The 18,651-nt window shown below is 41.4% G+C and overlaps 1 protein-coding gene across 3 annotated transcripts in view; it reads left to right on the top strand.

The window, feature by feature from the left end:
• The first annotated feature begins 4,838 nt into the window (after positions 1-4,838).
• dbn1 (drebrin 1) overlaps positions 4,839-18,651 on the top strand; it is a 68,387-nt gene continuing 54,574 nt past the window's right edge. For 2 of the 3 annotated variants that reach the window (XM_053647962.1, XM_053647961.1), the window contains exon 1: positions 4,839-5,023. In XM_053647962.1, the coding sequence (XP_053503937.1) occupies positions 4,941-5,023 (83 nt within the window). In that variant the 5' untranslated portion in view covers positions 4,839-4,940. The remainder of the gene's footprint in view (positions 5,024-18,651) is intronic. The other variant, XM_053647963.1, reaches the window with a different exon arrangement.

Raw genomic sequence — 18,651 nt, 5'->3', positions numbered from 1 at the left:
CAAGTTAAGGCTTTACTATGCAAAGCAGAAGTCGTACATCAACACTGTGCAGAAGTTTCGCCCACTTCTCTTGGCTCGGTCTCATCTGAGAGTAACAGTAGCACAGTGGAATCGTGCTTCGTGGTCCGACGAATCGACGGCCATCATGTTCTCCGTTCCAAAGAGGAAAAGGACCATCGAAGCTGTTATCAGCATCAGGTCCGAAATCCATTTTTTTTCCTTTAATGTAGCTGGATAATATTCATAAATAAAATAAATCTGTTCTGAGCGCTCTCTGTCTATTTTGTTCATCCAAAAAAAGCAATCCTTGACTTCAAAATGTTTGCTTACTGAATTAATCAGAATGAATGAAATCTACGCAAAACATCACTAACTACAGTAAAAACAATCTACCTGCTGCATCAAAAATCACATTTTTATGAAATTGCACAGGATAAACCATAAATCTGGCAACCCATTGTGTAAACACAGCTCTTACAACCCTTAACAACATAGTTCTTGGTTACTTTAACGACTCAAACTCGTGTTTCGGAAGAAAGAGGAACGTTTTCTGTGGCAGTGGTTCACTATATTCCCCTTCACTGTACGTAAGAGCAGTAAGAGCATGTGTCTCGGTCTAATCATTAGCCAATCGCTGTTTGTTCTCTCTAAAAAGTTTCATTACAGAACACCGAGAGGTCAAAGAATCAAGGACACTGCCTCCTGAGTGCTGCATTACATTACACTACATTACATTACAGTCGTTTGCCACCACACTTTGGTGTCAAAATAGTAAAAAGAATAAATAAATCAGCATATATTTCTTGCATGAGTTAATGAGGCCCATGTTGTATATGAACACGGTGTGAATGTGGACGGTGGAAAGAGAACAAAACACACTGAAAGTGTTGATCGAGAAAATCACTCGGCGACCCGCACGACTAATCCGGAACTGTTCTATAATTTCAAATAGTGATGTTAACTAACCAAGTGACCTATACTGAAGTGAACACCACCTCCATTATCAACAGCACATAACAAAAATTGAGTGCATTAGCCGTCTAGCGAAATATCCGTCTAGAATATTAGCCGTCTAGCGAAATTAGCCAAATGCTGTTGCAGTTTCAGTAGCTTGCTAGGTTTGTACGCTAGCTAGCTAGCTCACGTTAATCCATACACGTTTCTAGTGTTTCCTAAGTCTTACTTATATGCCATAGCAACACTTTGATATATTTACCACAACAGACGGTTGCTATTAAACATCAAATGTGGCCATCTTTACTTTAATACAGAGCTTTTGTACTGTAAAACATAAAAAAAACAAAACATCCGGCTAGCTAGTCTAGCTCACTCAGCTAGCTAACGGCTTAGCTGTACGTGTGTCCGCAGGTTGCTGTGAATTTTCCGATATGTCCGATCCATTTTCAGATCGTTATAACGACGGTTTCCTTTAAAACATTTCAAACGGAATATAGCTGATAACGTGCGCGTCTGTCTTCACCGTCTTTGGCATTGCTGCTCAATATTTCATGTGTAGGAAGTGTAGATTTTTCAGAAGGAATCTACTTTATTTTGATTGGGTCTCAGAATCAAAAGTCGCACAGGGTGTCTTTTAATTGGCCTAGTTCAATTCAATTCAGTTCAGTTTTATTTATATAGCGCTTTTCCCATAGCAGCTTTACAGAAATATATAAATTCAGAATATAGATTTTAAATGTGTGAATTTATTCCTAGTAGTGATTCTGGGTTAAATTCAAATTTATATATAAATTGTATTGTTTTAATTAAAAGTATTAATGATTTAATTATACTCGTAACAAAGTACCGATGCAATGTACCATGCACTCAAGTAGTGTGTGTGTGTGTGTGTGTGAGACAGAGATTGTATTTTCTCATCATATAACCACTGAAATTCATTGCGGTCTCTGCAGGTAGCAAGAACTGGATGACTGAGAAGAATGAATTAATGTTAAGCTACTTTAATGGGCAGTAGAGCGTCAGGAGGAGATTATTAGTGGATGAAGCCGGACACAGTGAGGAGGTGGAGTGGACGATAGTAGGTCACTGTTGTGGAGGCAGGCTTTGCTATCCATAGGGTCAGGCACTAATCACCGTGGCTTAGTGTACAGTATATTTATCTGTGTGAGCATGTAGGCTTTTCTGTTTTAGCTGAACTGAAGTGTATCTGCTGACCTACAAGCACAGTTTAGGATTTCAGATCTTTCGGATCTTAGTTTTAGCCGATGTTTTTTCTTTCCTCTCGCCTGCATGGATTCGTTGTATTATCCCTGTGCCAGAGCACCATCAGCTTCAGTTAGTATTCATTACCTTTCCTGCCTGCCATTCGCTTTCTTTTTAACAACATGTGACTAGTGAAATGGGATCATGGCTTGTGTCCCATGCTGTAACTCTAAAACTTTTAGACCACTTTTCGGTGGTCGTATTTTGCTTCTCTAGTTTTGCATTTGACCTACAAAGAAGACTGAGAGCCAGTCATAAAATGAGAGCTTACGACCGATTTCAGATCAAAACGCGATTAAAACTTATAGGAAAGGCAAAAGAAGTTGTCGATATTTCGCATACTGTCCTTAATATGTTCTATAGTCTGTATGCAGCTATGCTTTCGTTCGGCTTAATAGAAAAAAGATCATGATAATCTAAAGTCTCAGGATTCACTTATCCTTCTCTCGGAGTAGACTCGTGGTCTATTTCGCCGAACAGAATGGAAATCGACTTATCGGACATTTTCGATTCAATCGGTATAAACAAATGAATCATTTTATCGCCGCAAGTCCGTTATAAGATTGTGTTGGGTTTCTGTGTGTAGAGTATCATGACTCTGTGTTTAGCTGCTGGCGAGCAGGGCGATGGGAAAGGGGAGGAGCGTGGGCCTCAGTACAAAGACATGCATGGTAGGCTGATCGGCATGTCCAAAGTGTCCGTGGTGTATGAATGTGTATGTGATTGCGCCCTGTGATGGATTGGCATCCTGTCCAGGGTGTACCCCGCCTTGTGCCCCATGCTCCCTGGAACAGGCTCCAGGGTCCCCACGACCCTGTAGGATAAGCGCTATAGAAAATGAATTGATGGATGCTAAAATGAGTGAAGCAAGTCTTTTTGTGTGGCCTGGCCTGGCAATTTGCACAACAGTAATTTTGATAAATTAGCATACTCGTTAGCCGCGTTATGTAATAGGCCTTTTCTCTACATTTAACGTAAATCAAAAATGTCTGTATGGTTTTTTTGGGGGGTTGTTTTGTTGTTTTTTTTTTTGAAGGTGCAGTTTGTAATATTTAGAGACCTCTGCTGCCTGCAAGGAAAATTGCAACTGCTACATCCAAGACCTCTTCTTTTCCCTAATTAACTCCACCCCTTCTGTGACCCTACATATGCCTCATAAGTTGCTTTTAAAGGGGTGGAAAATTGTAAACACATTTCTGGGTCAGAAAAGTTTACACAGAAGTGTACAATGAAAAACAACAAAAAAAAACAAACAAAACAAAACTGCATGACAATAATTTGAATCAGGTTTTTTTTTGTTTGTTTTATTAACCTTATGTGATAATTGCAGATGTCCGTTACAGTCTGCACCTTTAAGGCTCTCATCTGCATTACTGATGCACATTTGTATCATTTTTTACAATTCTGTACGCTTGTTATTCACAATCAGCGCACGTTTAAATTTTGGTAGAGGGCCAGTGTGTGTGTGTGAGTGTGTGTGTAATTATTTTATGTGTGTGTGTGTGTAAAATTAGTCGCTACAAGGATAGGAATATCTGACAGTTTGGACTTTGTGGAGATATTTAACTGGTCTGTACATGGAAAATCACTTCTTTTATTTATTTATATTTAAACCATCCATCCATCTTCTATACCGCTTATCCTTCTCAGGGTCACGGGGAAACCTGGAGCCTATCCCAGGGAGCATTGGGTACAAGGCGGGGTACACCCTGGACAGGGTGCCAATCCATCGCAGGGCACAATCACATACACACTCACACACCCATTCATACACTACGGACACTTTAGACACGCCGATCCGCCTACCATGCATGTCTTTGGACTGAGGGAGGAAACCGGAGTACCCGGAGGAAACCCCCGCAGCACGGGGAGAACATGTAAACTCCGCACACACAAACCCCGAACCCCGGACCCTGCAGGTGTGAGGCGAACGTGCTAACCATTAAGCCACCGTGCGCCCTTATTTTTAAACAAATCCTGTTACTAAGGTTCAGGTAAGAGTTAGGTGTATCACACTATTAATTAGCTGCATTAATAATTACACCAACATAAGGTCCTTGCAAGAACAGTCAGACAAACCTGTGTGTGTGTGTGTGTGTGTGTGTGTGAGAGAGAGAGAGAGAGAGAGAGAGAAAATGTATATATGTATGTATCTATGTATGTGTGTATATACTTAAATACACGTGTATATATTTATATATGTATTTCTATGTTTTGTTTTGTTCTTTAATTGTTTCTTTTTGTTTCTTGTTGACTGTATTGTTGAATGTATGTACATTTATTTCTTCCTGTATTTTTGTACATTTGTTCCCAAAGTCTGTATCCAAGTTTGGGCAACACCAATGTTCATATTTGTCATGCCAATAAAGCAACCTTTTGACTTTGACTTTTGAGAGAGACAGAGAGAGAGAGAGAGAGAGAGAGAGAGAGAGAGAGAGAGATTGATTGATTGATTAGTATTTATTTATTTTAGCATTAATTAACTTCGATACACATATGAATGGGGGTGTCCTCATAAGGATAGTAATACGTGTGTGTGTGTGTGTGTGTGTGTGTGTGTGTGTGTGTGTGTGTGAGAGAGAGAGAGAGAGAGAGAGAGAGAGAGCACTTGGTCTAGCTGGCTCACTCTCTTTGTTTCAGTGCGCAGTATCTTTCTCGGCTCTCGGTTCTCTCCATCCTCACAGTGCTGCTCTGCTCTGGATGACTGCAGAAGCAGCGCCATGGCCGTGAATCTCAGTAAGAACAGACTGGCTCTGCTCACCGCTTACCAGGACGTAATCGACGAGTCCTCACCCACTGACTGGTAAGAGATGATCCGGGGTGGAGGTTTATTTACTGGCCCCGGCCAGGCTGCTCGCTTTATGGCCGCTGGAAGTCGATGGTCTGCGGGGTGATGCTCAGGCTGTAGTCGGTGATCTGGTGATCTGGTGATCTCATGATCTCATGATCTCGTGATAATGGACGCAGCATCCCTGATTATCTCAGTATAGAGGCGAGGTTTAGGTGTTTGATCATCTGAAGCTAAAGAATGACTTGCTGTTTTTTTTTTTGGTTTTTTTTGGTTTTATATGTAGGATGAAAGATCTCCACATCGGAGTGCCTGTAAGGGTTCTCACTGCGGTGTGCTCAATAGCTCAATATTATATAAACTCGTGTGTGCATATATAATTATATATGCATAAATATGAGCTACTGTTGTATCCAAGAAGTCCATGGCGGTGGTTTTGTCCCAGCTGCAAGGGCGAGGCGAAATACTAAGACTCAGTCCTGATCCAGAGGAGCAGTCTATTGTCATTTTCTTTCTTTTCCTTCCCTTAACATGACTCGTACTTGTGTCTGCGCTTGTGTTCTTTCTTTCTTTCTTTCTTTCTTTCTTTGTCACGACTGTAACACTGGTCTGGGGCTGTGATCCAGTTCTCTTTGTGCTTGTGTTAAAAAAAAAAAAAGAAAGAAAGAAAGAAAGAAAAAAAAAAGACGGACCCCCCCTCCCCCTGGTGCAGCTGCAAACTGCCACTGGGGCACATGGTCGATATTACTGAGGTGCTTGATCTTTGTCTGTGCTGTTCTGTGTCATGCCTAGAAAATAAATCTCTGCTCACTGGGAGGATAGATACACCAGGGCTTTTTTTAAAAAAAAAATCCACTCCTGGAATCATTTTTTTTTTTTTCCATCAGAATTCCTTTCCGTGAATCTTGAGAAGTAGCACACGAGCATACTTAACCAGCTAAAGATATCTGTGTCTAGAATCTAGACACAACGGGTCCAGGATTCGTCATGTTTCAGCGACGTTTCCAGCCTAACGACACCCAAAAAGTTTGGGAAAGGGGCGAGGAATCTTTCGTCTGTTTCTCTGTCTTTTTGTGGGGAAAGATATTCGCAATATGTGCAATTGCATTTCCCGGTGTTTGCAATATATTTTTACAACAGAAACGGTTCTGTGCATCGTTAGCCACCGATTTTTACATTTACGTTTACGGCATCTGAGCAGATGAGGGTTAAGGGCCTTGCTCAAGGGCCCAACAGTGGCAGCTTGGCGATGCTGGGGTTTGAACTTCCGATCAGTAGGCCGCTGTTTTAACCACTGAGCTACCGCTGCTTTATGCAACAAAAAGAAAAATTTATATCGTATTATAAATTTGGGGGCAGTGGTGGCTTGGCGGTTGAGGCTCTGGGTTACTGATCCTAAGGTTGGGGGTTCAAGCCCCAGCACTGCTAAGCTGCCACTGTTGGGCCCTCGAGCAAGGCCCTTAACCCTCTCTCCTCCAGGGGGCGCTATATCATGGCTGACCCTGCGCTCTGACCCCAACTTCCTAACATGCTGGGGTATGTGAAGAAAAGAATTTCACCGTGCTGTAATGTATACGTGATCAATAAAGACTCATTATCATTATCATTATCGTTAAAAAACGCTGGATGGAAACAACAGCTGTGAATAAAATTTCCAAAAATGCGCATAAAAAACGAGGCGGATCATTTTTGCGTTCGATAAGAAGACTATAAGAATATAAACTATGACGGATACGCGTTTATCGAATAAATTCCTCGATGTGCGTCAAAAAAAGTCACGTGACTTTGCTTCAACAAATCACGTGATTGGATAATTGGCTCAGAAATGTATCGATACCTTGGACCCCGGAAGCGACGATTTCGTTCTCTTGAACACACAGGATTGAAACTGGGCTTTATTCGCAAATGTTTTATACGATATTAGAATTTTTCACCTAAGTTAAATTCACAGCTCGGATGGAAACATAGCTATAGATACACTGTGTGCACTTACACTTTGCCTTTGTTTGCCGTAGCCTGTGTTTGCAAATTAGATATTTGTTCCAAAGCTAACCCAACCTGGTGTTAAAACCCCAAACCTGGCAACCCTGAATAGGCAGATTTGTAGTGCAAGGGTTTAAGGAATAGAAACTTCCACACCATGTTGACACAACTCACATCATATCATATCACATTTGCTAACAGCTTCACATTGTACAGTACAGCAGGAGTGCGACTTCAGATATTAAAGAAGCTGTATGTAATTTTCAGCTACCTCTAAGATGAACTGCAGTTCTAATTAAAATCAATCTTTGGCCAGACTTTTTTTCCTCTCTCTGAAGCTGACCTTTCCCCTGCCCTGTCTGTTGAAATGATGTATGCCTTGTGGATTTCCTGTTAAGGAAAAAGTGTCAGAGCTGAACTGGGGGTGGAGCTCATTTCTGGGCCGGAAATTATTATTATTTATGTTTTTAATTTAAAAAAAAAAAGGAGCCTGAAATGAAACCACAACTTTACAGCAATATTGTAAGGCACTGATTTCTGATGTCTCTGCAATTTAGCTTGTTACAGATCAACATATACATAATAATGTTCTAGATTCCACTTTACGTAATATATAATAATTGTAAATTTTTCCTTTTCAGTTTTGTAATTTTACTATTTTACTATATATAATTACAATTTTGTATTATATTCAAAATTGTCAACTTTTTTTAATTCATATATTCTAGTTTGATTCTCTCTATATTACATTCTTCATTTTTTTAATGATGTTTTTATCTTTATTATATTTTAGCGTATTTTTTTATTCTCTTTTACATATCGGTGCGGTGGCCAAAAGCGTTTCACTGCGTGTCATACTATGCGTGGTTATGTACATGACAAATAAAATTCGAATTTGATTGATCTGATTTGATATTTGAATTGTTTGCGGCAACGAAATTGTTCTGCGCGCTCTTTCGCAGCGATGTTTGTCGGTAAACGAGGCCTTTTAGCTGTACTCGTGTTCGACTGTGAACACGTGAATCGAAGAAGGCTTTGACCGACGTCGTGATGACGTCACATGACGTTTGAAAAATTGCAAGCTCCTCCCAGTATTGCGGCGTTTCCTTGATTTTGTGTTCATCCCTGCGGCCCCGAAATCATGGAGCGGCTGTTTTTTTGCTATTTTTTTAGTTAGTTAGTCGAGTCAGGACGTGAGTGTGTAAGATCAGCGTAAGGTTTATTCGGGTAAACCCGATAATCATCATCAACAAGAAACCATGAAACACAGAAAACCAAGCCTCAGACTAATTATAAACTGACACAGAACACCTAGACACAATCGGGTGGCACGCAAATGACTGAAAAGGGGTGGAGACAAGACATGTGCTTGTTTATTTGATTCAACTGATATTACAGAGTGCCCCATGCCTGCCCAAGTGAATCCCACTTGAAACGAGGTAAACAAATACAAGGCTATCGAACTTGTGGATCTTGGGTGACCCCGACAAACAATTTACGTGTAAATTACTCTCGACCCCCCAAAAAATCGAACTAATTACTCAGATACCTACAGATTTATCGACACCATCAGCTCTCACATCGACTGTAAGTGAGCTTCGACCGGTGTTTTTACATCCCTAGATAATTAACTAGGGGAAAAAAACCCAACTTTTTTTTTTTCCATGAGTGCGGCTGTCCTTGACAGGTATTCCTTCCATTTTCCTCATTCTTCTACCTGGCGAGTTTCCCGTTCAGCGGTACACTTCACCCCAAACACAGACACACTCATGCTCATCAATAATCCGTCACAACCACGAAACTCGGATACAAAGCGACCTCTGTGCTGCGTGCTGGAATCAAACACCCTGCCACTTCACACAACTAGCTGAATAATACCCAGCACCCGAAGGCAAGAAGGTGGAAAGGTAAGCAGACTTCATGATCGATCCTAAAAGGAGATCTTAAGGACTTCTCCAAGATGTTGAGTCCCGAATGGCGTGCCTTAGGAAAGGGGAGGCATCTGAGTTTTTAAGAAAGGTGATACAGAACCTTATAACAGTTGTTGAATATCAAACAAGGAATGTTCCAGAAGATCTCTCTGTGCAGCAGAGAAACTGAAGGCCAAGGACTAGACGAAACGTCGTCTCCTTTTCAAGTGTAATTAATGGTCCCGTTTCCCAAGTCTGCGATATCCGCTGCCCAGTTTATATCCTGTTAGAAATTACAGTGTGTAGAAAATGCCTTGATTACAGGAGAAGGTTTAATTGGACTTCCAGAATTATTTATTTATTTAGAATAGAGTGCATCAGGGTATGGAGCTTGGATGTGGACAAAAGTATTTGAATATAAATTTGGTATATATATATATATATATATATATATATATATTGGTGTAATTTACATGAATTCTGCATTTATTTTGTATTTAGGGTTCTGATATTAAAGATCCATATCATATGATATTATCCATATCATAAAACAGGGATGGTACAAATACATACCGAATCTATATCTACCCTTACCACCACCACCACCATCATAATCACCATGGCTACCAGTATTATTTATAAATGTTTGGGGTGTTTTTTGGCCTAGAATCCCGAAAATGCTGCATGTTAAACTCTGCACTGGTTGAGATGAATAATAAAATGGTTTCTGAGAGCTTCATGGCACTGATCGGTAATACCACATGAACCAGCACGCATTTTTTCCACCGCTGAATGATACACTAATCACTGTTAAACCAGATGTCTATATAAGGCCCAAACATGCCTATTGCTGGACTTTCCGAACGAAGCAAAGTGGCCAGAGTGGTTCTGAAGAAAAAAATAAATAAATAAAGTCCTTCTCTTTACTAGATCAATCTTTCTTTCTTCTGCTTTCTACTTAGAGAGAAAAAAAAAGATATGCAATATTCACAAGTTCTGGTCTGGATAAAAATAGGACATGTGAGTAAGATGGACATGGGGACACTGTGAGAAGCATCCTTGTGTAAACCATATAGGACTTTCACACTAGCTCCAGAACAATGGCTACCCTCTTGGAAATAAAGCCTCATTTCTTTCTTCAGAGCCAAGCTGGAAAGCCGACGGGCTCGAACCTTTGACCTTCTTGCCTTGGTCTTCTGGACAACACACAAATAGAGCTGGAGAAAAAAAAAATTCCGTCTGCACAGGGAGCCCCAGAGACATCGCTCCTGTTTGCTCTCGTCTGCCAAGAAACGTCTGAGGAACCGGCGAGAACTCTGTGAATTCGCTCATGGTGTGCCACTCTGTTAAGTGTAACCATTTTCTGTTTGAACGCGAGATAATGATAGCACCTTGGGGAGTTTTAACCTCAAAGTCCAGTCCAGTGGTCTAATTCCTGCATTCCTCCTGGATGAGGTTCTAACCATGTTCACGTTTCCTGTGATTGAGTCCCGGTTTATCGTAGTCAGAGGGGGGGGGGGGTTTATAAACGTTTTGCTGCTTTTCCTTAGGAATATGCACTCCTACATATTCATACAGGACTGAAATTTAGGCCAACTGCTTCAGGAAAGGCAAAAAAGAGTCGGCAGCTGTTAGTAATGTACACCCGTGATGTATTTTGAGAAGATGAAGCGACGCAGTTGACAGGAAGACACGCTTTTTCACACATAACGGAGTACTGTGTGGGTGTGTGCTCTTTTGGCCTCTCTTCTCATGGACTCAAGGCTTTCTGTGAAAGATCTGTGTCTTCATAGAAACAGAAGAAATGAAGAACTAAAATGATCGAGGGGGATCATTGGCTCGCTCTTGAACTCTGGTACTACTGGGGAGAAAATATGTCCACCTTCCAGGTGTGAGAAGATCCAGACAACATTGGGTTTGTGAATAAATCCTGAGTATCATCTCGTTCCAGATTTCAGTCCTGCTGCTGTTCCTAGTGAAAAACAAACTCGTGCTAACGTGCAATGACGTCCTGTCGTGATACGAGATGGGGAAGCTAAGATCTAGCAGTAGCTATTAAGGTTGTGCTATGCATTATATCACGGTGTCTCATTTCAAAGTTCATAACCATCTCCTGGATTTATACCATGTTTCCTCAGACAACAAACAAATATTTAACCCTTTTTCCACCAAAACTAGTTTAAATTACACTTCTGTCCTTTGTCCTTTTGTGTTATTTATACCTGGATTCGACAATGTGCGCTCAGTCTGTTTACTCTTAGTTTCTTCTAAAAAAAAGTAAAATAATAATAATAATAATAATAATAATAATAATAATAATAATAATAACCCACCTCTTTCACGTTTATACCCATGGCTGTATTTAACGTGTGCCTTTTCAATCGCTGCTAATGACGTGCTACGGAAAAATATCAGCTCAGACAGAGATCAAATCTAGTGGGCGTTTCATTCGGTGTAAAAATAAATAAATAAATAAACAAATAATAATAATAACATGATGACATGATGGTCACTAATCTACAGTTTGGGTTTGAAAGAAATCAGCCCCAGTGTTGCTTCTTCTTCATACAGTTCTTCTTACAACCATTGGTGGCGCTGTTGCATTCGTTTCCACAAACGTCCAAAATCCAAAATCAGGTGGCATTTGTTACCAGCAATAAGATGTGGATGTTTAAAATGAAACCTTATATCGATGACCTTTCATATTTGAAAGACGATTAGCATTGCTAGCACATTTACACCAGTCGCCCCATGCACTGCGTATGTCATTGAGTCGAATGGACTTTTTTATAGCGTCTAGCACCTGTTATCTTTAAACATACGTTTGTTAATGTATTATATATTAATTATTTATATATATAAAATTGCACTTTGCCTGAGTCTTGTGGAAGAAAGAAAGGATGAGTATTTGAGGTTCATTAAGACACGACATCCTCTTCTCTGCCTAACTTTAAGGAATTGAGGCAAACTGAGTTTTTGTCCGCCCCAAAATTGCTATCCTTAGCATGCTTCCCATTCCTGTATGGATCAGAACATCTGGCAGCGCCCACCTCCAATGCTAATCCACTCTGATGTTGATGAGACTTCTTGCTAACATCTGGTTGCAGTGATAAGCCGTCACGTGGCCACGCTAGCATGTCGTGATGATAATGACTCTACTTACAGGCACATGTGGGCATCAGGAAAACACATTTGTTTCGGAAGGTAGTTTAACAACAGGTCACTTGATCGTTTTGGAAGGAACTATCGGCTACTGATAAACACGGACGTGTTCTTTCTGTCGTGCTGATTGAGAGAAAATTACAAAATGTACCAATGGTACATTATCGCTCCTGTCGGCAGAAATGGCGCAAGCCGTTTACGGTCCTATTTAAGAACATTCTTCTTTCCAAAGGACTAGGTCATTTCTTTCTGAAAAAAAAAAAGAGAAAGAAATCTTGGCTTGTGTTTGAAAAGCGAAGGAGTCAGCCAGAGTGCTGCTGGACTTCTGTAACCATTCACGCTGGGTTTCGGGGCTCTCGCTACAATCCATCCTGCTGCAGTTTCCCTTCAGGAAACACTCCTGCTAAAATAAGTTTACCGCCCCTCCCCCCACCCCCCAGGTGCCAAATCTCAACATCTTCCTTCTCTGCTTTTCCGCTTAGACGGAGAGACATTGTGCACTTTGGGATTAGACGGACATATAACTCTGTGTTCACAGACTACAGTGTGTCGCTCGTAGTTTGTCTCTAGTGGGTGTGGAGCGAGTACTGTTGTTTTTTTTTTGCTCGCTAGTGTGAACGCAGGGAAATACATTTCAGCAGTTTTCATGCACAATGCGTGCATGAATGCGTTCATATTTTGACGTAACATGGCCACCTCACAGCTGTAGCTTTTGATCCTGATCTCAGCTGGGATTCCTCTAGGTGCTCCAGTTTCTCAAGGTTCTCCAACCTTCCAAAAACACCCCTGTAGCTGGATTGGCTACTCTAAATTGCCCCTAGGTGTAAATGTATGTGTGTGTGTGTGTGTGTGTGTGAAATACATCTGGCTCCTTTACTACAGGTTTACCACAAGAGCTAAAAAAGAGGCCTGGTTCACATTATGCTTTGAGCCACCGTGAGCCACCATGCATGAGCGATCAGTACAAACACAGATTATATAGGCTATAAATAGGCACTACCCATAATGCTATGCTTCACAGTGAGCCTACTCAAAGTCATAAACTCAATTATGCCATTGATGCATCTCGAGAACTAGACTTTCCAAGTAATTCATCATGTTCAAACATTCCAAGTACTTGAACATTTGATCGATGTGGGCAACAGATCTAATGTCTTAATGTTGTTGTTTGGTTTTTTTTTTTCATGTAAGGACGCCCCCGTTATGTGCTTTAATTTTAACTGCCAGCAGCAGTTTGGGACTCTTCCCAGACTTATTGTAGAAATGATTAGTGTTTATGTGCTGTAAATGTTTCTCTACATGTTATCTGGCGTTATCTCTGCATCAAAGAATGCCCAAAACAGAAAAATGTGTAAATTAGTGGCTTGTGGGTGGCGCCAGGTAATATGGGAGAGTTCAAAACACCTGCACAAATCGTTCCAGATTCATATGTCGATTGGCTCATCTCGCGTTTTATCGAGGAGAATATTTTTGGCATGTTTATGAGTGATAATTCAGTACAAGCATACTCGTGTTAAATTTGCAGAGCACCTGCTACGCAAAATGCGTACAGGTTAGCATTATATAATATAATATAATATAATATAATATAGTTTTAAATAACCAACTGTTTGTATGCACTGGGTTGTTTTAGGTCAGCTCTTTTACGGACAAGGTGTCTTTGTGGCACCGTCGCACCAAAGCCTCCGAAGTCCATCTGGCTGCCTGCTCAGCCGCACTCCCATCTGGAATATAACGCCATTCATGCTGATTAATTCTCAATCCCAGGACCTGTAGAGTTTGCTCTCGGCTGATGCAGGAGGATTGAGAGATCAGAGCATACACTCCAAACTATGCTTCTGCCATTTCTGACGGATTTTTTTTATTCTAGCCTGTTCTTTAATTCAGTTTGGTACCAATCGGTTGGATCAGTGATTTCTCTCTGCCTAGATACTGAGAAGTAAGTCACATTTAAGTCGCATAAAAATGGACTTCAGACTTGACTTGCGACACGTCCTTTTTGTCTCCCGACTTGACTTAGACTCGTTAATAGTAACATTTCCCATATAAAGACCCATACTAGGGTAAAGACTCGAGACTTGACTTGGACTCTAGGGTAAAGACTCGAGACTTGACTTGGACTCTAGGGTAAAGACTCGAGACTAGACTTGGACTCTAGGGTAAAGACTCGAGACTAGACTTGGACTCTAGGGTAAAGACTCGAGTCTTGACTTGGACTCTAGTGTAAAGACTCGAGTCTTGACTTGGACTCTAAGGTAAAGACTCGAAACTTGACTTGGGCTCTAGGGTAAAGACTCTAGACTAGACTTGGACTCTAGGGTAAAGACTCGAGACTAGACTTGGACTCTAGGGTAAAGACTCGAGACTAGACTTGGACTCTAGGGTAAAGACTCGAGTGTTGACTTGGACTCTAAGGTAAAGACTCGAGACTAGACTTGGACTCTACGGTAAAGACTCGAGACTTGACTTGGACTCTAGGGTAAAGACTCGAAACTTGACTTGGACTCTAGGGTAAAGACTCGAGACTAGACTTGGACTCTAGGGTAAAGACTCGAGACTAGACTTGGACTCTAGGGTAAAGACTCGAGACTAGACTTGGACTCTAAGGTAAAGACTCGAGACTTGACTTGGACCCTAGGGTAAAGACTAGAGTCTTGACTTGGACTCTAAGGTAAAGACTCGAGACTAGACTTGGACTCTAGGGTAAAGACTCGAAACTTGACTTGGACTCTAGGGTAAAGACTCGAGACTAGACTTGGACTCTAAGGTAAAGACTCGAGACTAGACTTGGACTCTAGGGTAAAGACTCGAAACTTGACTTGGACTCTAGGGTAAAGACTCGAGACTAGACTTGGACTCTAAGGTAAAGACTCGAGACTAGACTTGGACTCTAAGGTAAAGACTCAAGACTAGACTTGGACTCTAGGGTAAAGACTCGAGACTAGACTTGGACTCTAGGGTAAAGACTCGAAACTTGACTTGGACTCTAGGGTAAAGACTCGAGACTAGACTTGGACTCTAAGGTAAAGACTCAAGACTAGACTTGGACTCTAGGGTAAAGACGCGAAACTTGACTTGCACTCTAAGGTAAAGACTTGTGATTTGACTTGGACTCTAGGGTAAAGACTCGAAACTTGACTTGCACTCTAAGGTAAAGACTTGTGATTTGACTTGGACTCTAGGGTAAAGACTCGAGACTTGACTTGGACTCTAGGGTAAAGACTCGAAACTTGACTTGGACTCTAGGGTAAAGACTCGAGACTAGACTTGGACTCTAGGGTAAAGACTTGAGACTAGACTTGGACTCTAGGGTAAAGACTCGAGACTAGACTTGGACTCTAGGGTAAAGACTCGAGACTAGACTTGGACTCTAGGGTAAAGACTTGAGACTAGACTTGGACTCTAGAGTAAAAGCTCGAGAGTTGACTTGGACTCTAGGGTAAAGACTCGAGACTAGACTTGGACTCTAGGGTAAAGACTCGAGAGTTGACTTGGACTCTAGGGTAAAGACTCGAGACTAGACTTGGACTCTAGGGTAAAGACTCGAGACTTGACTTGCACTCTAAGGTAAAGACTTCTGATTTGACTTGGACTTGCGTTTTATTACTTGTGAACATCTCTGGCACGAACACACACAAACCCTATACCCTAAATGTACTTATTCTACATTTCACTGTAACATGGCTGTCTTTGTTGTGTTTTTCACTCACACACATAATGATTACACATACACACATGATTTACTTCATGACTTTGCTATGAGTTTCATTTCCATGGCATTCAGTACAGTCCTGCAGACAATCATAACCAATCAAGTATATATTTAATCACATATTTTCCCCATGGATTGTCCTACAGCCGTCTTTGTAATTTAAGACTCTGATTTAGCATTTCGTCTCGTTACATCAAAGACACGATTTGACAAATTTCACACTGATGTACTCGGATTAATATGCGTCAACCATCAGTGTATCAGTGTCCGTTAAATCCCCCAAGCGCTGCAATCTGAATAGTAGAGTATTGCTGCCTAAGGGTTGTCACTGTGAGTGTGTGTGTGTGTGTGTGTGTGTGTACGACATTCCAAACGGAGAGTCTTATAAAATTCACACGTGAAATTTGCCATGTAACTTAGCCCTCTTTGAACCTGCTGGGATTTGGCCAACTTTATTAAAACCATATATGCTCGCAGGGTTTCTTTTTATTCTTCAGATCTGAAGCTTTTGTAACCACTGAAACATTAGCTTTATTAACGGCGTACTGACATTCTTGTAATCATTTACTGCATGATTCATGCTCGAACTTTCCAAAGTAGATCCACACACAGGTTATTTCTCATTTAGGCAAGGAGCCAAACTATTAGCAGAGAAATGGTGTGTGTGTGTGTGTAAATATGGAAGAGCAGAATTAATGCATGAATAGGAAAATTGGCAGAACTATCCAATGTGCTAAAAATGTTGCAGTGCTTGTGTGCTAAGCTGAGTCAAGTGGCGTCATTAAAAGCAAAATCACGTTACCGGGATTGATTACAGGTTCCTTTTAACGGAGGAGGAACTCAGGAACGGCGGGGCATCTGCAGTATCTGATCGATTCTGGACGTGGCTCTATTTCTGGCCGTGTGTAAAGTGTAGTTTATTGTAGGTATTGTATTAGGAAAGAGTGTAGTGGTGGTGGAGGTGCGCAAAGTGACTGTAGGAGTAAAAAGTGGAGATTTAGCGATAACTGGTTTGGAAATGGAGCTGGCATGATGTACAAGAAGAGCAGGAATGATTCGGGAAAGGGAGGGTTAGATTCCGTTCGCCCATTCTGCAGTGTGCTGAGGTAAGCATGCTGCAGAAGCGTACAGAACCATAATGGGGTGTGCAATTGGGGATTGGTGGTTAAGCTTGTATTCCAGCCTGGTCAGACATTCTGGGTAATTTCTCTAATCCACCCTTTCTGCCTGGATACAAAGATGAGTTTGAGCAGACATTTTACCCAAAAGTCTTTGCGCATGCCCTCTTATGACTCGTCCTCTTATGTTTTCGCTGTCTCTTGTATCGGATGTACGACCTAAACCCCTGGTGTAACGTAACATCATCCATGCGTTGTCCCGCAGTTCGATAGAAAGACTTTTAGAAAAGGGATGGAGGGCAGAAGTACAGACTGCACCGGGCCTCGTCATTCTTGGCAAGGACTCCGTCTTTCTGCTCCGGAGGGGGCCGCCGGACTGCTGCAGTGGAATTTTAATACCCTCCGGACATCAATCAGGTCGAACGAAGCCAGCCTCGTTCGTCCCGTGTTTCCTGTGTGCTTGCTGACGTCTGTCTTCCTGGACACGCATGTAAAGGATTGATATTTGACAGCAAGACCTTTTCAAGCCGATGTAGCTGATGTTCCAGCGTGTCAAAGATCAAATACCTAACCGTCAGATTCCAGTTATTCCCTTTCTCGTGATTTTTTTTGTTGTCGCTCTGATATGATATATTTGGGTTTTAACCCGGCTAAATGTAAATCCAACGTCTGAGACAAAAAAAGTCCAAAGGAGATCTTTAAATTAAGATCCATGACTGGTTCTTTTTTAGCAGGAGATTTTCATTTCCCTGCTTTAGGACGGCGTCTGTAAGAGAAACTCAAAGATTTAATCGAACCTTAAAGGAACACCTGTACACCCGTTCATGTGGCGGCATGATATCATGCGGTTGCAGGTCAAGAGCTTTGGTTAAAGTTCGCAAAAAGACCAGGCGATGTTCTTCTAATCTTCAGATGTCCAGTTTTGGTGAGCCTGTGCATGCTGTATATTCAGATTCCAGTTCGTGGTTGACAGAACCGGACATGGTGTGCGTTCTGAGATGCTTTTCTGCTCAGCGTGGTTGTAAAGAGTGGTCATCTGAGTTCCCGTAGCCTTAAAGTCGCAAGATGAACGCGCAATGCCGACGGCCGGCCAGCCGATGACGCCGAATAAAACATCGCTCGTTTAATAACGTTGGAAATAAATCGATCAGTAAGGTATTTTTGTCCATCGTTGAGATCCCAGAAGCTACGTCGGTGGACTGTGGCATTGGAATGAAGGCTTCTAAAATATAGGAACACTTCACATGGAAGTTTTGTTCCAGGAAAGTGATCTTGCTCATCTTACAATCTAACCATTCTTATCGTGTCACACAGTTCCTTGGTTTTAGCACTGAAATCTGTGTGGGCAAAACCATTAGCTTTAATGCTTCTCACTCCATTTAATACTCCTCTGTTATCAACAGTGGTAAGATCAAAACCCCTCTTTGCCATTATAAACTAATTTCTTAGTCTAAGCTGCCTTGAGTCCCGCAAGGCTTAACTTCTCAGTCCTCGCCACTTCATCATATATATTCTGCTCCATATTTAGGTCATTCTGTTGCATGCCCTTAATTGGCGCTATTATACACCTGACACTCATATTTACATCATTTCTAGGTTCATTATCTGCATCTAGTTAACATATGTAACATGCATCCAAAAACAACAACGACAACAAAGAGTTGTATTTGTCTTAAAAAACATTTTTACCAGAACCTTTGGATTTTCCATTGATACTAATAGTGTACTGTTGCAGCTCACGTCTAGTCTTCCCAGCCT

Source organism: Ictalurus furcatus, chromosome 18 (genome assembly GCF_023375685.1).
Source record: "Ictalurus furcatus strain D&B chromosome 18, Billie_1.0, whole genome shotgun sequence".
NCBI classification, from domain to species: Eukaryota; Metazoa; Chordata; class Actinopteri; order Siluriformes; family Ictaluridae; genus Ictalurus; species Ictalurus furcatus.
Note: the sequence above shows the minus strand (reverse complement) of the source record. Positions and strands in the feature narration are given on the sequence as shown.